Genomic DNA, 23,178 nt, shown 5'->3' with positions numbered 1-23,178 from the left:
CTTCACTCCAGTGTCCTGCACCACTGGGACTTGCTGCCTGTTAAAAGCCAAATTGATTTTAAATCAACAAGTATTAAGTTTTGGAAGGAAGATTAAGGGGGCCACGTACTGCTTGGATAATAAGAGCTTAAATGGGGTAGAGGAGCAGAGGAATCTGGGGGTACAGATACACAAATAACTAGAAGTAGCGATGCAGGTTAATAAGGCCATTTAAAAAAAGCAAACCATGCACTGGGGTTCATTTTTAGAGGGATAGAATTGAAAAGCAGAGAAGTTATGTTAAACTTGTATAGAACCTTGGTTAGACCACACTTGGAATACTGTGCACAGTTCTGGTCTCCATATTATAAATAGGATATAGAGGCACTGGAGAAGGTGCAATAACGATTTACTAGGATGATACCAGAACTGGGTGGTTATACTTATCAGGAAAGATTGAACAGGCTGGGGCTCTTTTTTCTAAAAAAAAGAGAACACTGAGGGGTGACCTGATAGAGATTTTTAAGATTATGAAAAGGTTTGAGAGGCTAGACATAGAGAAGATGTTTCCACTTGTGGGCGAGTCCAAAACTAGGGGCCATAAATAGAAGATAGTCACTAATAAATCCAATAAGGAATTCAGGAGAAACTTCTTTACCCAGAGAGTGGTGAGAATGTGGAACTCGCTCCCACATGGAGTAGTTGAGGCGAATAGTATCGATGCATTTAAGGGGAAGCTAGATAAGTACACGAGGGAAAAAGGAATTGAAGGATATGTTGATAGGGTGAGATGAAGTAGGGAGGGAGGAGGCTCGTGTGGAGCATAAACACCAGCATGGACCAGTTGGGCCGAATGGCCTGTTTCTGTTTGTAGACTCAATGTAACAATGTATGTTGTGCAAATTTGTGTCTGATGATCTGTTTCCGTGGTTGACGTGTATGTCTTTCCAGAGTGCAGTGAATTAGATTCAGTGCTTCCCCTGCTACAAAATCAGATTTCTCTGGCGCCAGCTCAAACATCTTCAAGTTGGGTCTAATTAGGTTTTTACTGAGTGCGATTATGAGGGAGAGTCTCGGTGATGGAGTGCTGCTGCACATGTATAACATTGCAGGAGGTGGGCTAACTGTGTTTGTGATGTTTAATTTTTTTTTAATTAGATCTCTCTGCAATGAAGTATTTATGCTTTATTGTGCTGAGCATCATCATCGAGTTACATCGAGTCGACAGCACAGAAACAGGCCATTCGGCCCAACTGGTCTATGCCAGCGTTTACGCTCCACACGAGCCTCCTCCCACCTTACTTCATCTCTCACGTGTTTATCGAGCTTCCCCTTAAATGCATCGATGTTATTCACCTCAACTACTCCATGTGGTAGCGAGTTCCACATTCTCACCACTCTCTGGGTAAAGAGTTCCTCCTGAATTCCCTATTGGATTTATTGGTAATGTGAGTGCAAAAATGAGATGAAAGTTTACAAATGAATTAAAGCACCACTAAGTTTCACCCCCTCTCTTTCCCCCCCCCCCAAGATTTTTCACTCCTAAAGGATGATATCGGGGCTTAGAGGGACAGGCTGCACAGACTTGGCTTTTATTCCCTTGAGTTTAGGGGTTTGAGGAATAATCTAAATGAGGTGTTGAAAATGATAAAAGGATTCAATAGGGTAGATAGGGAGAAACTATTCCCTCTTGTGGGGGGGGGAACCCAGAACAAGGGGGCACAATCTTAAAATTAGAGCCAGGCCGTTCAGGAGTGAAATCAGGAAGCATTTTTTCACACTAAGGGGAGTGGAAATCTGGAACCCAAAAGGCTGTGGATGCTGGGGGTCAATTGAAGCTTTCAAGACTGAGATCAATATATTTTTGTAAGGTAAGGGGATCAAGGGATATGGAACAAAGGCAGGTAAATGGCGTTGACATACAGATCACTGGCTCGAGGGGCTGAATGGCCTACACCTGTTCCTATATTCCTATAGAGCACTAACTCATGCCGAGGTACAGCTCTAAGCCCATCAGCTTCCCTCCAATATCTCATCCAAATGATGTTTTTTCGTATGAGCCCTATCAGTGAATGTCAGGCTATTTGACCACAGAGGGCATCACTGCCAGGCTCAGTTGTGTTCTTACCCGATGTTGTGGGGCCAGCAGGATTTGCTGGATAGTGAACAGGAGCAGGAGCCCTGAGTGATTATCTTTCATCACCCGTCCCCTAAGCCTGGGGGCACTGAGGCCAACTGTAATGGCCCCACTGCTCTCAGTTGAGATCATCTAACTCAGCATGGAGATGGAATTGAACCTAAGACCATCCTGGTCTCTATGGCTCAGTATGGCCCTGGGCGATACATTAACCAGCCAGACCATCTGCCGTTAAATTCATGATAAAGCCTGGGTCGCCAAGCAACAGGAGAAACTGCTCTAATTGAAAGTGACAACGCAATAGTGCTTCCCCAGTATGAGAGGGTGGGGTCTTGGCGGGGGAGGTCTGACTCCGTATCCGCCTCCTCCAGTATAACAACTAGAGCTGACACAGTGACCCAGAGACTGGAACATATCACAGCCCCGACAGAAACTATTCAGTCATGCAACCTTCAGGCCATTCTCAGATTGGCACGGTTGCACTGTTAAGTGGATTTCAGTTTTGGGTACACAAGAACAGGAGAAGGCCATTCAGCCCCTCGAGCCTGTTCTGCCATTCAATTACAGAGAATTTTACAGCACAGGAACAGGCCATTCGGCCCAACTGGTAGATGCCGATCTCTATGCTCCACACGAGCCTCCTCCCTCCCCTCTTCATCTCACCCTATCAGCATATCCTTCTATTCCTTTCTCCCTCATGTGTTTATCGAGCTTCCCCTTATGTGCATTTATGCTATTCGCCTCAACTACTCCTTGTGGCAGTGAGTTCCACATTCTCACCACTCTCTGGATAAAGAAGTTTCTCCTGAATTCCCTATTGGTGACTATCTTATATTTATGACCCCTAGTTTGGAATCCCCCACAACTAGAAATATTTGCTGTACATCTACCCGATCAAATCCCTTCATAATTTTAAAGATCACAGCTGATCTGTGTCTTAATTCTGTCTACCTGCCTTGGTTCCGTAACCCTTAATACCCTTACCCAACAAAAATAATGTGGGTAATGTGAGCATCACAAAGTGGGTGTTCTAGTCCCACCTGAAACTTACCCAACATTGATCAATGTCCCAAATCTTGTTGGACAAACCTTTTTGACAACGTGAAACTCCTCAGGAAAATGCAGAGGCCGTGGAGTATCGATTAATGCAACTATGGACGAGTTTTACTCTGTGTGCCCAAATGAAGCCCTGTAATTATCAGCTTCATGTGGACAGCACCTGAGAGCCCCACTCCAGACACTTGAGCACATAATCCAGGTTAACACTCCCAGTGGCAGTACTGAGGGAGTGCTGCACTGTCGGAGGTGCCGCCTTTCGGATGAGGCGTTAAACCGAGGCCCCGCCTGCCCTTTGAGGTGGATGTAAACGACCCCATGGGACTATTTCAAAGAAGAGCAGGGGAGTTCTCCCCAGTGTCCTGGCCAATATTTATCCCTCAAGTAACATCATTAAAACAGATGATCTGGTCATTATCGCATTGCTGTTTGAGGGATCTTGCTGTGCATAAATTGGCTGCCGTGTTTCCTACATTACAACAGTGACTACACTTCAAAAAGTACTTAATTGGCTGTAAAGCGCTTTGGGACGTCCTGAGGTCGTGAAAGACACGATATAAATACAAGTTCTATCTTTTTTTCTTTCTATTTACATTGTGATACGTTGTGTATTCTCCACAGTGTCTGTCCATGTTTTAGTTTCTTGCAAATATTAGTTGTGGCGAGTTCACGGTGCTGTTATAAACACAGGAGAGGCGATGTGGATACTTCCCATCTGATAAAACGATTCCTTCCCTTTCCAGTTTACTGCAGCGAATCATCGTGATGCCAGGGAGTGGGTGGATCACATCTCCTTTGTGCTGAAAGGTAAATACACATTTATCTATTGTGGAATTCTGTAGGGAGGCAGAGAACTGTCAGCTCTAAACATTACCACCCTCAGGTAAAAGATGATCGCTCACTCTCGTGTCTAGCTGCTAGACATCTCCATGCCAACTCCTGTACACACGTGTGCATGCGTGTTGTAAGCTGGGTGTGCTCTGCATAGTAGACGAGCTGATATTTAAAGGGGTTGGGCAAGCAGCATAGAGACGGGGAGAAGTACAGCATTTACTTGTTTGACATCAAAGATACGGGGCTGCAATAAACAGTCTCCTGCATTGTGCTTCCATGAAGAGCGTTTTGGTTTTGGCAATTCAGGTTGCACGCATATCTACAAGTGGTCAGGTCCTTTACATCAGTAACATCGCCCGTGTGCACCCCTGCCTCAGCTCATCTGCTGCTGAAACCCTCATCCGTGCCTTTGTTACCTCTAGACTCGACTATTCCAATGGTCTCCTCGCCCGCCTCCCATTTTCCACCCTCCATAAACTTGAGCTCATTCAAACACTCTGCTGCCCGTATCCCAACTCGCACCAAGTCCCGCTCTCCCATCACCCCCTGTGCTCGCTGACCGACATTGGATCCCGGTCCAGCAACGCCTCCATTTTAAAATTCTCAACCTTGTTTTCAAATCCCTCCATGGCCTCGCCCCTCCCTATCTCTGTAACCTCCTCCAGCCCTACAACCCTCTGAGATCTCTGCGCTCCTCGAATTCTGGCCTCTTACGCATCCCCGATTTTCATCGCTCCACCATTGGCGGCCGTGCCTTCAGCTGCCTCGGTTCTAAGCTCTGGAATTCCCTCCCTAAACCTCTCACCCTCTCCGCCTCTCTCTCCTCCTTTAACACACTCCTTAAAACCTACCTCTTTGACCAAGCTTTCAATCACCTGCCCTAATATCTCCTTACGTGGCTCGGTATCAAATCTTTTCTGATAATCTCTCCTGTGAAGCGCCTTGGGACGTTTGGCTACGTTAGAGGCACTATATAAATGCAAGTTGCTATTGTTGTTTACAAGGTGACGACTGGAGAAGCACCTCAGGAACCAGGAGCACCAGAACTGCTGTATTTGCACCTCACATCTGCATCAATTCATAAATATTCGACGAAACAACAGCTTGCGTTTACATAGCACTTTAAGCATGGAGAAACGTCTCACAGCACTTCATAGAGCTGTGCGGGAGTGCCAAGCCAAAGAAGGAAAGATTAGGGGGAGTTGGTCAAAGAGCTGTCTGTCAAGGAGCATCTTACAGATGAGTGGGTGGTTGGAGAAGAGGAGAGGTTTAGGAAGAGAATTCCAGAGCTTTGGGGCCATGGCAGGTGAAGGCACGGCCGCCAATGGTGGGGCCGGGTGGACGGGGTTGGGTGGGGGGGGCTATACAAGAGGAAAGCACCAGCAGTGTGATGCTTCACTAACTAATGAGGCCTCTCCAAGATCGGCATTGCTGGGAATGTCGTCCCTTGTTGCACAGAAGCTCCGACACAGGTATTAACTGTCACTTGCTGAAGCAGGATGTGCCTCACAGAGTCTGTGACTTCAACACTACAAATTTCCCCACGTCTTTCTGTGATCCCAACCACCATCAGGGTCCAATTAACGGGATGTGTGGCCCCCTCAGCACTGTGTACAGCTTTGCTCACTGGACACCAACAAGTAACAGCTGAGCATTCTTAAAAAAAAAACCTACTCAATCCCCCGTGGTGTTGCTCAGAGAATCATACAACACAGGAGGAGGTCATTCTGCCCATCGTGCCTGTGCCGGCTCTTTGAAAGAGCTATCCAATTAGTCCTCCTCCGCTCTTTCACCATGGCCCTGCAAATTTTTCGGCTTCAAGTATTTATCCAATTTCTCCTCATCTCCCCTTTGGTTCTTTTGCCAATTATCTTAAATCTGTGACCTCCAGTTACCGACCCTTCTATCACTGGAAACAGTTTCTCCTTATTTACTCTATCAAAACCCTTCATGATTTTGAACACCTCCATTAAATCTCCCCTTAACCTTCTCTGTTCTAAGGAGAACAATCCCGGCTTCTCCAGTCTCTCCACATAACTGAAGTCCCTCATCCCTGGTACCATTCTAGTAAATCTCCTCTGCGCCCTCTCTAAGGCCTTGACATCCTTCCTAAAGTGTGGTGCCCCAGAATTGGACACAATACTCCAGCTGAGGCCTAACCAGTAATTTATAAAGGTTTAGCATAACTTCCTTGCTTTTGTACTCTATGCCTCTGTTTATAAAGCCCAGGATCCCGTATACTTTTTTTAACTTATTTACTAGAATGGTTCCAGGGATGAGGGACTTTAGTTACGTGGATAGACTGGAGAAGCTGGGGTTGTTCTCCTTGGAACAGAGAAGGTTGCGAGGAGATTTGATCGAGGTATTCAAAATCATGAAGGGTCTAGACAGAGTAGATAGAGAGAAACTGTTCCCATTGGCGGAAGGGTCAAGAACCAGAGGACTTAGATTTAAGGTGATTGGCAAAAGAACCGAAGGTGACATGAGGAAAAACTTTTTTACACAACGAGTGGTTAGGATCTGGAATGCACTGCCCGAGGGGGTGGTGGAGGCAGATTCAATCATGGCCTTCGAAAGGGAACTGGATGAGTACTTGAAAGCAAAAAATTTGCAGGGCTACGGGGGTAGGGCGGGGGGAGTGGGACTAGCTGGATTGCTCTTGCATAGAATCGGCGTGGACTCGATGGGCCGAATGGCCTCCTTCCGTGCTGTCACCTTTCTATGATTTTATGAACAGCCTTCTCAACTTGCCCTGCCACCTTCAAAGATTTGTGCATGTGAACCCCCAGCTCTCTGTTCCTGCACCCCGTATAAAGTAGCACCATTTAGTTTATATTGCCTCTCATTCTTCCTACCAACATGCAATATTTCACACTTAATAACACGCATTAAATTTCACCTACCATGGGCAGTCGATACCAAGTGTAAGTCGTCAGGTGAGGCAAGGCCAGAGAGCAGGGGAGACTTGGACTGACGGAATTCAGGCCCCATTTTAAAGTCGTTCATTCTGACTTTATTTTTAAATTTTCCATTCTAAATTCACTTGTCCGCATTTATAATGGAAAGTGCCCGTGCAAACTTGCCACACTGTGATTGCACCTTCCTGCTAAGGGTAGAGCTTGGGGGGGCGTACTTACACTGTGACAAGTTTACATAGGCACTTCCCATTATAAATGTGGATGGAGGAATTTAGAATGGAGAATCCAACAGGACGTACCTCGAGTTGGCCAGACTCCACCCACCCCCTGCAAGGGGAGGAGCCAAGCAGCTCCCAATCTAAAGAACCATCCAATAGCAGCTGTAATTAGCTTCTTGACCTCAGGATGTCCCTATCTGGAGCAATACAATAGAGGATTAGCTAGTTTCAATAAGCAGCCATATTTCCATCTGTCTGCGGTGTTTAAATATGTTTTAAATCACTGGTACCTGCATTCTTCGGTTCTTTAAAAATTTTGTAATTTGACTTTTTTTTAAAATCACATTTACTTTTCAATTAAATTTTAAATGAGCGCATTCCATCTTTGCCTCGAAACCCCAGTGAGACGAATATTAGTCGGTGCTGAAAAATTCAGTTTCTAATTAAACATCTCGTTCCACTGATTAAGGTAATAAAAGTCTGAAGTTTGTCACTAATTAAAAACAATTTCTAGTTGTAGCACCTCTCCCCATCACGGCTGTAGTTAATTTTCTTTTCCCAATGTTTTCCTTCGAAGCCACTTAATCTCGGAGAGGTTCAGTTCCATGGTCAATGGGTCCCCTCCAGTACCTCAACCAAATGACCAACTGTTCATAACGAAAAGCATAGCGGATCCTTAGCTTAGTAAAAAGAGGCATAGAGTAGAAAAGCAGGGAAGTTATGTGAAACTTTTATAAATCACTGGTTAGGCCTCAGCTTAGAGTAATTGGGGATGATTTTAAACCCCAAGAACGGGTGGGTTGGGGGCGGGTGGGAGGTTGAAAATAGTTGCTTTTTTGGGTCGCAACCGCAAATTTTTGGACTTTGCGTTCCCAGTGGGAAGCCTGTACTTTTCTGAGCCGACATAAACCCGGAAATAAAACCGGGTTGCGGTCGCGACCCAAAAAAACAACTATTTTCAACCCCCACCCGCCCCCAACCCACCCATTCTTGGGGTTTAAAATCACCCCTATTGTGTCCAATTCTGGGCACCGCACTTTAGGAAGGATGTCAAGACCTTGGAGAGGGTGCAGAGGAGATTTACTAGAATGGTACCAGGGATGAGGGACTTCAGTTATGTGGAGTGACTGGAGAATCTGGGGTTGTTCTCTCTAGAGCAGAGAAGGTTAAGGAGAGATTTAATAGAGGTGTTCAAAATTATATGGGGTTTTGATAGTGTAAATAAGGAGAAACTGTTTCCAGTGGCAGGAGGGTCGGTAACCAAAGGACACAGATTTAAGACAATTGGCGAAAGAACCAGAGAGGGAAGTGAGGAAAACTTTTTTTTACCCAGCGAGTTGTGATGATCTGGAATGCGCTGCCTGAAAGGGCGGTGGAAGCAGATTCAATAATAACTTTCAAAAGGGAATTGGGTAAATACTTGAAAAGGAAAAATTTACAGGGCTATGGGGAAAGAGCAGGTGAGTGGGACTAATTGGATAGCTCTTCAAAGTGCTGTCACAGGCACGATGGGCCGAATGGCCTCCTTCTGATTCTATGATTCATGTGGAGCTTAGGGTATGTTTTTCCTCCAACATAAAATGAGAAAGTCAGTAAAACTTCATCCCCTTTTTTAATATAATCTGCAATATAACGTCAGTCGTGTGCACTGCAATACCGGCAGTACTTAGCAACAGTGAATCAGGAGCCAAATTCAGCCTTTAATTAAAATTATTCCAGCGCAGAATCACCCCCGCCCTGGCCCAAACTCCATGTGCCTTGGGAACAGACTTGATCTTGTTTCTCTAATCTGATCACAGCCGGGGCTGGTTATTGGCATATCTGATTTAACGACCAATGTGATTATCATTGCCGTGATTTTAGAACAGGGCTTTGCCATTAGTTCTCACTCGTCTGTGTGATAATTGTCAGGTGCAATAACAACCTGCGAGCGGGAGATGAATGAAGAGTGAAAACTGCAAGTGCTGCCCTCGTCCAGAGATACTTTTGGTCGGACAGCATTTGCAGATATTGATTTGTGGAATTAAATAAAACGGAATCCATGTAAAGTAAAGAAAATAAAAACAGAGCTGACTTGAAAGTAGCAGGCCCACGTTGATACAAATTAAATTTATGAGCTGTTTCGTGTCAATGTTGTTGAGAAACATATTGATTTTTTGCTTGTGTTTTATTGCTGTAAAATCATTTGGAGTGTTATTAGCCTGAGCTTGACTGTAAATATTCTTCAGACCTACCACAGGCATTTTTGTTTGCTTTTTCCAGATACAAATTGGAATGTGTGACTGATCATAGTTCCAATCTCTAGGCTTGTGACAAGCTGCCTGGGAAATGCTCCTGTCCAGAGAGCAAGGACAACACTGATGCACAAAATGAATCCTCTGGTTCCCCTGTTCCTTTAATTATCGGGAGCATCCCACTGTATCCCTGACGGTTTCGGGACAGAGCTGCTGAAACCGTCATCCATGCCTTTGTTACCTCCAGACTCGACTATTCCAATGCTCTCCTGGCCGGCCTCCCACCTTGCTCCCTCCGTAAACTTGCGCTCATCCAAAACTCTGGTGCCCCGTATCCTAACTCGCACCAAGTCCCGTTCACCCATTGCCCCATGTGCTCACTGACCTACATTGGCTCCCGGTCCGGCAACGCCTAACATTCAGAGATATTAGGACAGGTGACCAAAAGCTTGGTCAAAGAGGTAGGTTTTAAGGAGCGTCTTAAAGAAGGAGAGAGAGGCGGAGAGGTTTAGGGAGGGAATTCCAGAGCTTAGGGTCCAGGCAGCTGAAGGCACGGCCGCCAATGGTGGAGCGATGAAAATAGGAGATGCGCAAGAGGCCAGAATTGGAGGAGTCCAGAGATCTCGGAGGGTTGTAGGGCTGCAGGAGGTTAAAGAGCGGGAGGAGGATGTGGGAACCAGAGGGATGGGAGGAATATGTGTGCAGCTCTATAAGTGGCAGCTGAGTCTGAATGGCAGGTCTGGCACACGTCCAAGTGGCATTTTCATTCTTAATTTCTTTTTTAAAGGCCATAAATTTTTTAAAAATTGCTTCTGTACATTCTTGTGTTAGCGATTCTCTTGTCACTGCTAGAATCGTAGGAACAGGAGTCGGCCATTCAGCCCCTCGAGCCTGTTCCGCCATTCAGTTAGATCATGACCGATCTGTACCTCAACTGCATTTACCCCCTTTGCTCCATGTCCCTTGATACCCTTACCCAACAAAAATCTATCGATCTCAGTCTATGAAAGCTCCAATTGACCCCCAGCATCCACAGCCTTTTGGGGGAGAGAATTCCAGATTTCCACTCCCCTTTGTGTAGAAATAGTGCTTCCTGATTTTCACTCCTTAGTGGCCTAGCTCCAATTTCAAAATTACTCCCCCTCGTTCTTGATTCTCCCACCAGAGGAAATAGTTTCTCCGTATCTACCCCGTCAAAATGTCTTAACATTTGAAACACATCTGCAGCGTTAGAAAACATTGTTCTGCTTAATTTGCAATATAATGATTTCTCTTCACAGACATGAATTCCAACTTCATACCAGTGGAGGAAGAGGAGGAGGAGGAGGAGGAGGAAGAGGAGATGAGGGGAAGGAAAGTGGTGGTGCAGCAGGAGGAGACCTACGATGATGTAGATGCAGGTCCTTTAGATCCAATGTCTCAGAATCAACGAACAATCGGTATGGATCAGGAGCCAGATGATGACATTTATGAAGAGCTACCAGGTATGTTGTGTCATTCAACTGAAAAAAAAACAGATCTTCAAATATCTGGGAATCTTCTCTCTCTTCCTCTGCAGAGGAGGAAGATCACAGCCGGGGTTTGGAATACATTTTGCACCCAGTGTCCGCATCAAACACAGCCATGCCCAGTGTTGGCCTTCATTGCAAGAGGATTTGAGTACAGGAACAGGGATGTTTTACTGCAGTTGTACAGGGCCCTGGTGAGACCACATCTGGAGTATTGTGTGTAGTTTTGGTCTCCTTATCTGAGGAAGGATGTCCTTGCCATGGAGGGAGTGCAACGAAGGTTTACCAGACTGATTCCTGGGATGGCAGGACTCACGTATGAGGAGAGATTGGGTCCACTAGGCCTATATTCACTAGAGTTTAGAAGAATGAGCAGTGATCTCATCGAAATATATAAAATTCTAACAGGACTAGACAGACTAGATGCAGGGAGGATGTTCCCGATGGCTGGGGAGTCCAGAACCAGGGGTCACAGTTTCAGGATACGGGGTATGCCATTTAGAACAGAGATGAGGAGAAATTTCTTCACTGAGGGTGGTGAACCTGTGGAATTCTCTACCACAGAAGGCAGTGGAGGCCAAGTCATTAGATGTATTCAAGAAGGAGATAGATATATTTCTTAATGCTAAAGGGATCAAGGGATATGGGGAAAAAGCGGGAACAGGGTACTGAGTTAGACGATCAGCCATGATCATTTTGAATGGCGGAGCAGGCCTGAAGGGCTGAATGGCCTACTCTTGCTCCTATTTTCTATGTTTCTATGTAACCGGACTGATACTGCCCCCAGCATCATTTTATGTAGGACTCTTACAGCCAGCAGAGTCTTTCCTCCCATCAATCCAGTTGGATTTGAAGAAAAATCCCACAAGATAAACGGTAGTGTCTAGTCCAACCTCACCACTTGGACCTTACATTTTGCTTATGGTGACACAGATTTCTTAAGCACATTGTCACACAAACATCTAGGGCTATACAGAGAGAGATCGCTCATCACCATTTTAAATGGGCCTGCTTAAAAAATGCTGGCAGTAATTTGGTGTGAATGCTTTAATCATCTGCTGATTGGAAAACCTGGCTCCTATTTTCTTCCATTTGCTAATTTTAGCGTGAAATTGGTTGCAAGATAAAAGCAAGGGAAGCATGCCGGTCTTTCTCAACAAATTGTATTTGCAATAAACTTGTCGTTTCTGACCTGTGTGCAGGGTAGGTGAGATAATGGAGTGAATCCAAGAGCAACAACATCTAATGAACTGTATCCACTTCAAACACACATTGCTGCAGGGGTGGGAATTACTAATTTTCTTTTAAACCCTTCCCCTGGGCCCTCCTCCGGGCTAGGTTTGACACCGATCCTATTTGAGACTGGACAGTCCTGTTTTTCAAGTGCAGTGTCCAGATATTTCTGATGTGGAGACGCCGGTGATGGACTGGGGTGGACAAATGTAAGGAGTCGTACAACACCAGGTTATAGTCCAACAGCTTTATTTGAAATCACAAGCTTTCGGAGATCTGCTCGTTCACCTGACGAAGGAGCAAAGCTCCGAAAGCTTGTGATTTCAAATAAAGCTGTTGGACTATAACCTGGTGTTGTACGACTCCTTACAGATATTTCTGAAATGTAAACTGGAGACCAAGAGCGAATTAAACTGGTCCCGGCCATTAGCATGCAACAGGCTCGTAGCGAATCAGCAGCCTGATTTACACCCCGCCCGATTTCCTTTTCCATTGACTGGCAAAGACCAGTTTCACTCCCCAAAAGTCTTCATTCTAAAATCAGAGGTTCATTTTGCGCACCCTTGGTGCTGTGCCTTATGATGTGCAGGCATCACCAGCAAAGCAACCCCTTGGAATTCAAGTCCCAATCCGACCCTCAACTATCAACTGTCTCTATTTTCAATCAACACTGAACAACATCGCTGAGAAAATCAACAGCGAGCAGCCAACACAAGACAGCCAATCTGGCAAAGGCAACAGAGTTGAAGGTTTTACAGGATCTCCCGTCCCAAGCACAGACCTGAATTACACTATCGTAACACATTGCAGAGGGGGGGAAAAGTGCTTACCCCCTCTCCAGTCCATTCCTGTTTCAAGAGGTCAGGCAGAATTTTTCAGCCAAAAGGTAATAGACTTGACCGAATAAGTGACCAGACAGAACCAGGCTTGTATTCCCTTGAGTGTAAGGGGTGATCTAATTGAGGTGTTTAAGATGATTAAAGGATTTGATAGGGTAGATGGAGAGAAACTATTTCCTCTGATGGGGGAGTCCAGAACAAGGGGGTATAACCTTAAAATTAGAACCAGGCCGTTCAGGGGTGATGTCAGGAAGCACTTCTTCACACAAAGGGGAGTGGAAATCTGGAACACTCTCCCCCAAAAAAGCTGTTGAGGCTGGGGGTCAATTGAAAATTTTAAAACTGAGATCGATAGATTTTTGTTAGGCAAGGGTATTAAGGGTCACAGAACCAAGGCGAGTAGATGGAGTTAAGATACAGATCAGCCATGATCCAATTGAATGGCGGAACAGGCTCGAAGGGCCGACTGGCCTATCCTGCTCCTATTTTCTATGTTTCTAATAGGCTCGAGGGACTGAATGGCCTCCTCCTGTTCCTAGAACATTGAAACGGGCAGCATTAATCTGTTCAAGAGGCAGTTGGATGTGCTTCTGGGGAGAGAAGTGATTGCAGGATATGGGAAGATGGTCAGTAGATGGAGCTGAGCTCAGTGAGAAAGTATTGATTCTTTGGGCTCCTGCACGATTATGTGTTGCTGAAAATTTCCATGTTCTTTGACAGATTTTCAAAGACTGAACAGACTGGGGCTCTTTTCTCTAGAAAAGAGAAGGCTGAGGGGTGACCTGATAGAGGTCTTTAAGATTATGAAAGGCTTTGTTAGGATGGACGTAGAGAAGATGTTTCCACCTGTGGGGGAGACCAAAACTAGAGGACATAAATATAAAATAGTCACTAATAAATTCAATCAGGAATTCAGGAGAAACTTCTTTACTCAGAGAGTGGTGAGAATGTGGAACTCGCTCCGAAAAGGAGCAGTTGAGGCGAATAGTACAGATGCATTTAAGGGGAAGCTGGATAAACACATGAGGGAGAAAGGAATAGAAGGATATGGTGATAGGGTGGGAGGAGGCTCGTGTGAAGCATAGACCAGTTGGGCCGAATGGCCTTTTCTGCGCTGTAAATTCTGTGTAATTCGAGGGTAATTTTCAACTTCCCAGCTTGGGTTGAACTTGGTGGAGTGGATTGGTCTCCCGTTATAGAATCTTCCAGATTTTCATGCCGTTGGAATCAGTGGATTGAAAACGGGGCAGGTTCCACATCAGGGAGGCGATAGACTTTGCCAGATTAACGCCTGGGGGTGAAGTTGAAATGACCCCCTTCAGTGTGTCTAGAGCTCTGGGTATCACAAGCCCATGTAATTCCACCCGGTGGGGCCCGACCTATCTCACTAGGCTGTCCCACGGAACACACCTCTTACAGCTGTGCAATGTTATTACTTAACGAAAACAATAGGAACATGGAATGTACAGGACTGAGAGAGGTCATTGCAGCCCATCTCACTCATCCCAAAATTCAAAAAAAACCATCATCCATTACATGGAATGTACAGCATGGAAACAGGCCATTCTGACCAACTGGTCCATGCTGGTGTTTACGTTCCACACAAGCCTCCTCCCATGAATCTCGACAACGGCTCAGACCTTTTCTCTGCAAACTATCTGTCCAATTCCCTTTTGAATTCGTCGATGCTATCCGCCACCGATCACTCCCTGCTAATCTGCTCCATGGACTCGCCGTTCTCAATCGGAAACTGTTCACTTTCTCTCTGACCTTGAGTGCCGGTGGCATCTTCCAGAGCTGGTTGAGCCCCCGTCCCCGTCCCCCTCCCAATGGCTCAGTTGGACTCAATCGGCAGCGATTGGGGGGTGCAACAAAGAGCCTCAACGTCAAACGACGCCTTCCATAGTCGAATAGTCCACCTGTCTAAACTCGTGCCTGAAGAATTACCATTTGGACCCACTTGGCCGTATGGCTACAGGTGACTTGGGAGCTGTAACCCAGCACAGGTCAGCAAATTCAGAGGAGGAGGGCAGACAATTCACACGCAAAAAAAAACCCCATAAAGCTGCCACAGTCAGCATCAAGATCATTTGGAACACTCTGTCTCAAACCTCTGCCAGTGAAAGAGTTAAGGAATTAATGACGTTACGGTTATTCACTTTGCAAAGAATATTGTTGGGGATATAAGGGACGTTTTGCATCCCAAATGAGGTCAATTAGCATATGCACGTGGATTTGCATATGCAGATGAGCTTCACTTCACACTCGAGTTGTGCATCATGGCTATCACTTGAGTTTTCAGATATTTTATGGTCTCCCACTTTGACCGTTTTGATTTATCTAATTTTTGTTTTGTTTGTTATGATTAATATTTTATGGAGTTCTCTGCTTTATTACAAGAATCCCAGCAGTGCAATAATAACGGGACAGGTTTGAAGCAAAGAACACGTATTGGGGAAACGGAAGCCTAGGAGACAGGGCACGGCACACTGCAGCACAATCTCAATTATTCAAGTCTTCTCTAAAGTTTCACAAGCGGGATTTGATTGCTGTATTGTACTCGAAGGCGGTAATGTTACAGCTGGCGCCCATGATACAAGTAGGAGTTTGCTCAGACTCTTGTTCCAAGTTCCAGGAATCCGTTGCTGGATTTGAAAGTTAGCCGGAGAAAACGATGCTTTCTTTCCAAAACTCTGCTGCCCGTATCCTAACTCGCACCAAGTCCCGTTCACCCATCACTCCTGCTCTCGCTGACCTACATTGGCTCCCGGTCCGGCAACCCCTCGATTTTTAAAAATTTGTTTTCAAATCCCTCCATGGCCTCTCCCTATCTCTGTAACCTCCTCCAGCCCTACAACCCCCTGAGATCTCTGCGTTCCTCCAATTCTGGCCTCTTGCACATCCCCGATTATCATCGTTCCACCATTGGCGGCCATGCCTTCAGCTGCCAAGGCCCTAAGCTTTGAAATTCCCTCCTTAAACCTCTCTGCCTCTCTCTCATCCTTTAAGACACTCCTTAAAACCTACCTCTTTGAATTATTGTAAACAATTTTACAACACCAAGTTATAGTCCAGCAATTTTATTTTAAATTCACAAGCTTTCGGAGATTTTCTCCTTCCTCAGGCAAATGTTAATTCTTTGAATTAACTTTTGGTCACCTGTCCTAATATCTTTTTGTGGCTCGGTGTCAAATTTAGTTTCATAATGCTCCTGTGAAGCGCCTTGGGACATTTTACTACATTAAATTCTGAGGACATGTTGCATAGACTAGGTTTGTATTTCCTTGAGTATAGAAGATTACAGGGTGATCTAATTGAGCTGTTTAAGATGATTAAAGGATTTGATAGGATAGTTAGAGAGAAACTATCTCTTCTGGTGCACGAATCCAGAACAAGGGGGCATAACCTTAAAATTAGAGCTAGGCCATTCAGGGGTGATGTCAGGAAGCACTTCCTCACACAATTTGGGAGTGGAAATCTGGAACTCTCTCCCCCAAAAATGCTGTTGAGGCTGGGGGTCAGTTGAAAATTTCAAAACTGGGATTGATAGATTTTTGTTAGCCAAGGGTACTAAGAGTAACGGAACCAAGGCAGGTAAATGGAGTTGAGCTACAGATCAGCCATGATCTAATTGAATGCTGGAACAGGCTCGAGGGGCTGAATGGCCTTCTCTCGTTCCTATGTTCCAATAACTAATCCTTGAGTTCAGTTTTTTTTACGGCTGGTGTTGGTGCTACAGCGAAGAGGCAACAAGCAAGTGTGGTCTCCATTGGACCACATGAAAGGTGCAGGTCATTGGCTCCTGGCCTGACGGTCTATTTTTTTTAATCATGTCACTAAATCCTGATCATCGACAGATTTGCCGTTTTGAAGGGCTGCAATTTTTTTTTCTCTTTTTGAATAATTTTTGCTAAAAACGTCTAATTGAATTGGCCCAGGGCTGCCTCGTCTTTGCTTTATTGCCTGCTGAAGAGTGAATAGGCAGCATTGGAGACTGACACGGGCTTTTTTTATGCAATCCGAGAGGCACTTTGTTGAAAAATAAATATGGATTTATGCCGACAAAAAGATTTAAAAAAAGGTTTCAAGCCTTTGCTCAGGTCCTTCTGCATGGTGTTCAGTGTTATTAAGCCCTCTGGCTAAATCCTCAAATGCTGTATGACAGGATGGGAGCAGTCAGCTGGTAAATCAGATTTCACTATTGCCCTACTAATTCACTTCCAGCAAGTACTGGTTTGGAAGACTTTTCTCCCCCCCAAATAGCGCAGTCTCCAAACGAATGGAGGTCGCGCTGTTTCAAACTTGTTCAGACACTGCGAGAAAGTGATCAGGGATTGCTTTTGTTTAGCACCTTCTCGTGGCTCTCGGATGTCTCAAAAGTGCTTTCACTTGCAATGAATTACTTTGAAATACACTGATTGTTGTGCATCAGCCATTTTGCGTATGGTGAGATCCCACAAATAGGTGAATGACCAGTTAATCTGTTTTTTTGGTCGTACCGGTCAAGGTCAGGATACTCGGAGAACTCCGTGCACTTGTTTGAAAAGTTTTTTTGGCATCTTAACATTTTAGTATCTTTAAAAAATTGCGGTTGTTTTACTACGTTACAGGCGCTATATTAAGGCAAGTTGTTGTTGTTGGAACTGAGCAGATTATGGGATGATTTGATAAAGTGTTTAAAATTACGCAGGGATGGGACAGAGTAGATGCAAACAGACTGTTCCCAGTGACTGAAGGGTTTAGACCAAGGAAACATGGATATAAGAATCAACGCAAGAGATTTAGGGCAGAGAACTGGAGGAACCTTTCCTTTGCAGTGGGGTTTGGGGCTGTATTACCAGAGTTCGTGATTGAAGCAGAGACCATGTCAACATTTATGAATAGAATTACATACACATTACAGCACAGAAACAGGCCATTCGGCCCAACTGGTCTGTGCCGGTGTTTATGCTCCACATGAGCCTCCTCCCTCCCTGCTTCATCTCACCCTATCAGCATATCCTTCTATTCCTTTCTGCCTCTGTTCCCGATTACTATCGAGTAACTCCTGATAGAAGCTGCATGTGTCTGGCCATCAGGTGAGGACAGGATTGGGCTCAGTTGTGATGCCCTCCACTGTAGAATAGCCTGCTGTCACTAGCAGTCTGGAATATCATGAGAAGGATCATCAGCTGCCTGGTAATCCCTGTGCAGGCGGGAGAAGGGGCAAGTAATAGAAATAAACGTTTGCAAAGGACAGCGGGAGATGAATTGGTTCTTGCCCTTTTTCAGACATGGAACCTGGGAGCCCGCTCACTACACTCACTAGAATGGGCCGGCCCGAGGACCACCCCAAATGGGTTCTCGGACCTCCTCTTAATATTTCGGGTGCCTGACCCGCCTCCAGAGGAAGCTCGCCTGTGTCGAGGGATCCAATTTGGGGCCTGCCTCGTCGGCAGCAACCCTCTGGTTAGTGGGGGTGAGGGGTGGGGGCGGAGAACGGGAGGAGGGGCAGTCGTGGGCCGACAGCGGCTCTTGGGAGTGTTGTGGATCCGCTTGCTGAATTGCACCCACGCCACTGAACCGGAGCGGCCCAGGCCCGTCTCAGGGCAGCCCAATTTTCCACAGGGGTCCTAAAACAACAGCAAAAATTTGACACTGAGCTGCAGAGAGAGAGACATTAGGACAGGTGACCAAAAGCTTGGTCAAAGAGGTAAGTTTTAAGGAGCGTCTTACAAGAGGAGAGAGAGTCGGAGAGGTTTAGGGAGGGAATTCCAGAGCTTAGGGCCCAGGCAGCTGAAGGCACGGCCGCCAATGGTTGAGTGATGAAAATCGGGGATGCACGAGAGGCCAGAATTGGAGGAGCGCAGAGATCTCAGGGGGTTGTAGGGCTGGAGAAGGTTACAGAGATAGGGAGGGGCGAGGGCCATGGAGGGATTTGAAAACAAGGATGATAATTTTAAAAACAGTCATCATGCTCCTCATTAACATATTTAACAAATGTCAAATAAAACAGTTGGACTATAACCTGGTGTAAGATTCCTTACATTTGTCCACCCCAGTCCATCACCGGCATCTCCACATCATTAACATATGCAAGGGGGCCTAACGCCTCTTTTAGGTGGCCGCCCGAGATGCCTGAAAAGTGGCCCGACCCAATATCGGGTCTTACCTCGTTCAAGCTTTCGGGGGGGGGGGGCGCGCGCAGGTCATTGGTCCCCCGAAATTGGCCCTACTTGCGCTCGATTTATGCCTGGAAAGCAGGTGCAATGAGATCCAATTTCTGCCTCGGTCTATCTGAACAAAGTCTACGTGAGAGAGGATTAAAGCACACGACTGCTTTGGTATAACACCACCATTATTTACATTCCGTATAACTTGTGCCTGTTGCGCTCCCGTTCCCCACGCAAACATGTAATCAAATTTGAAGCCAATTTTTTTATTCCGTCTTTGTAAAAAAAATATATATTTTTTTTTTATTTTGTAAAACCACAAGTCTTCCATTTATTAATGACTTTCGGTAGAGAGTGTCTCTCAGTATTCCACGGTGGAACAATAAAATGTCACAGGTAATAAAGTTTCCAATTTTCCCATCAGAAGTACATAAAATCTTAAAATTAAAAAGTGAATACAAATTGACATTTATGCCTCAACGCGCAAAGCAACATCAGGTGTCTTTATAGAGTGGAAAACTTAATGGATTGCTAAATCAGAAATGTTTGTTGTAATTTGCATTCCTCTGGGTGCCATAACAACAGTGAAAGCACTATATTTGCATATTCAGTCCTTTTTATCCAGGACTCTTCATTGCCAGTAATTAGCTGGCATTTGCTGGCAGTTTTTTCTGCTCTGCCTGCTAATAAATTTTTACACGCAGTCAGTCAGCCGAAGCAAATTTGGAAAAGCGGCTATTAACAGGGGTTGTGCTGTTAAGGTGCTCCAGGGTCCGAATCTGGGTCGATCTGGATCCTTCTACATCGGCTCCTCTCAGATCAATTTGAGATGCTTTCGGACCTCGCTCACTATGAACCGGGCTTGCTTCAGTGTCGAAGGAATGTTTTTTTTTAAAATCTAGGCAAAGATTAGCTTTTATAAATAGAGTACAAAAGCAAGGAAGTTGTGCTAAATCGCTGGTTCGGACTCAGCTGGAGATTTGTGTCCAATTCTGGGCACCGCACTTTAGGAAGGATGTCAAGGCTTTGGATGAGGGTGCAGAGGAGATTTACTAGAATGGTACCAGGGATGAGGGACTTCAGTTATGTGGAGAGACTGGAGAAGCTGGGATTGTTCTCCTTACAGCAGAGAAGGTTAAGGGGAGATTTATTCGAGGCGTTCAAAAATTATAAAGGGTTTTGACAGAGTAAATAAAGAGAAACTGTTTCCAGTGGCAGGAGGGTCAGTAACCAGAGCACGCAGATTTGTGATAATTGGCAAAGGAACCAGAGAGGAGATGAGAAGAATATTTTTTACACAGCGAGTTGTGATGATCTGGAATGCGCTGCCTGAAAGGGCGGTGGAAGCAGATTCAATAATAACTTTCAAAAGGGAATCGGATAAATACTTGAAAAGGAAAAAATTGCAGGGCTGTGGGGAAAGAGCAGGGGCATGAGACTAATTGGATAGCTCTTTCAAAGTGCCGGCATAGGCACGATGGGCCGAATGGCCTTCTCCTGTGCTGTATGATTCTGTGATTGACCTGTCTTCTATCTGGGTATTGGGGTCTGGGTTAGAAACAGTCCTTTTAGTTCCAAAATTTGGTTTCAAATTCAGTGCAGTCTGACGGGATGGAATCTATCCTTCCATTTCCTTCCTTCCATCCTTGAGATTATGATGGTCTTAACTCAGATTCTGATGGGCATGAGACCGCACATAAAACTGCATGTAATTCAGCATCATCGGTGAATCTCCATGAAAGAGGTCAGAAAGATGGGTGATGTGGGAAATATTCCACCAGTGCAGAAGGTGATGATGATCTGAGGTTACTGTTGCAGCACAAGTTTCCCTCTGGGGATTGGTGTTCGGAGCCTGATATTCACAGGGATTACGACTGAACAAAATATTGAGCAACAGCTGAGGCCTGGTGGACTAACCAGAGCAGCATTAATGGTATAAATTCCCACTCACACCATGCAACAGTGGTCTCCATCCTGAGTAGCCAATTGAATATTTGCTATCATGTCCACACCAACAATAGTCTCCAGGCTAAAGGCTCAGTTCATTATTCCCCACAACATATTTCTCTGTAACCTATCTACATTGAGGCCCTGCAGTCCGTCATTCTGATATTTGAGGTGTTTACAGAGGCAGAAAAAAAGGATATGTCACCACCAAATTGATAGGAAAAAATTTGAACATTAAGATATTTTAAGATATTAAGATATTTTTTCTGACGTGGCCTTTCAAGTGTATGTCACTGTACACACACAGTGCTCCTCTGAGCTGGATTACCCCTCGTTTCCCTGCTCTGTCCACTTAGCCGTGACTCAGTGAGTGGCATGCTCGCCTCCATGTCAGAAGGTCGTGGGTTCGAGCCCCACTCCAGAGACTTGAGCCCATAATCCAGGCTGACGCTCCCAGTGCCAGTACTGAGGGAGCGCTGCACTGTCAGAAGTGCTGTCTTTCAGATGAGACGTTAAACCGAGGCCCCATCTGCCCCCTCACGTGGAGGTAAAAAAATCCCATGTTTCGAAGAAGTGCAAGAGAGTTCTCTTTGATGTCCTGGCCAATATTTATCCCTTGGGCAACATCACTAATAACGGTGTAATTTGTCATTTTTCTCATTGCTGTTTGTGGGATCTTGCTGTGCACCAATTAGCTGCCGTGTTTCCTACATTACAACAGTGACTACACTTCAGAAGTTCTCCTTTGGCTGTAAAGTGCTTTGGGACGTCCTGAGGTTGAGAAAGGTGCTATATAAATGCAAGTTCATCCTTTCATGATCACTGCCTGTTCCTTCAGTCATTACACCCTGCCCTCTTCAGCTTCCTCCCAACCTTTAGCTGCCTCCCTGACTTCAAAAGTTTCATTCACAACCCTTCTCTTCAAACCTGCCTTCAGCCTCCATTCCCCTAAAATCTTTATTTCCTCCTTTCTCTCTCACCCTTTTTTCCACCATGCGAAGCAGAATCATAGAGTGTGAACAGCTCAGAAACAAGTCTCTGCCAATTTTTATCTCCACAAGCCATCTTGTCCAATCCCACTCCCAGACCCATTAATATCCCTCTTTTCAAACAACTATCCAACTGCCTTTTAAAAGCATTTATGGACTCAGCTTCAGCACTGAGAATTCCACATTCTCACCGCTCTCCCTGTAAAGACATTTTTTTCTAATCTGCTCACCCCCTGTGCTCGATGACCTACATTGGCTCCCGGTCCAGCAACACCTCGATTTTAAAATTCTCATCCTTGTGTTCAAATCCCTCCGTGGCCCTCGCCCCTCCCTATCCCTGTAACCTCCTCCAACCCCTACAACCCTCCGAGATCTCTGTGTTCCTCCAACTTTGGCCTCTTGCGCATCCCCGATTTTCATCGTTCCACCATTGGCGGCCGTGCCTTCAGCTGCCTGGGCCCTCAGCTCTGGAATTCCCTCCCTAAACCTCTCCGCCTCTCTCCCCTCCTTTAAGACCCTCCTTAAAACCTACCTCTTTGACCAAGCTTTTGGTCCCCTTTCCTAATACCTACTTATGCGGCTAGGTGTCACATTTTTTCTGATTACGCTCCTGTGAAGCGCCTTGTGACGTTTTACTACTTAAAGGCGCTATATAAATGCAAGTTGTTGTCGTGGTTATCTTAAATTTGTGCCTCCTTGTTACCTGTCTCACCAACCAGTGGAAACAATCTATTAAGATTTACCTTATCATCACCTTTCATAATATTGTCTTGAAGACCTCTATCAGGTCACCCTTTGATCTTCTCAGCTCTATTGATGGTTCCTTTTCAGTGAGAAGTGCGATAGAAACATAGGTGCTTGTTGTAAATTGGGTTGTTATTTATGGTGAATGACTGGGTGGGTTGGAGTGTACCAAACTTTGAAAGTGTAATACCTCAACTTAGAGACTTTCGCTGCTAACGACGGAGAAAGCGGCCAGGAAGCCTGAAAACTTTTTGCAGGTGTAATAAGATTTAGGTGGCAGTTTGAAGATTATTTGGTGCATGAGTCCAATTCCTTCTCACATTCTACTCCTGGGAGACATAAAAAACGCACAATTTGTTTTTATTTTCAAATCCAATCACTTTCTCGACA

The 23,178-nt window shown here is 45.4% G+C and overlaps 1 protein-coding gene across 1 annotated transcript in view; it reads left to right on the top strand.

Annotated features, from left to right (window-relative positions):
* Positions 1 to 23,178, top strand: part of skap1 (src kinase associated phosphoprotein 1) — a 347,892-nt gene that overhangs the window by 234,752 nt on the left and 89,962 nt on the right. Inside the window, exons 8-9 of the mRNA XM_067969375.1 lie at positions 3,916 to 3,979; positions 10,657 to 10,860. Of these exons, the coding sequence (XP_067825476.1) occupies positions 3,916 to 3,979; positions 10,657 to 10,860 (268 nt within the window). The remainder of the gene's footprint in view (positions 1 to 3,915; positions 3,980 to 10,656; positions 10,861 to 23,178) is intronic.

The sequence above is a fragment of the Heptranchias perlo genome, chromosome 30, assembly GCF_035084215.1.
Source record: "Heptranchias perlo isolate sHepPer1 chromosome 30, sHepPer1.hap1, whole genome shotgun sequence".
Lineage (NCBI taxonomy): Eukaryota > Metazoa > Chordata > Chondrichthyes > Hexanchiformes > Hexanchidae > Heptranchias > Heptranchias perlo.
This window is presented reverse-complemented; position numbering and strand designations above follow the sequence as displayed.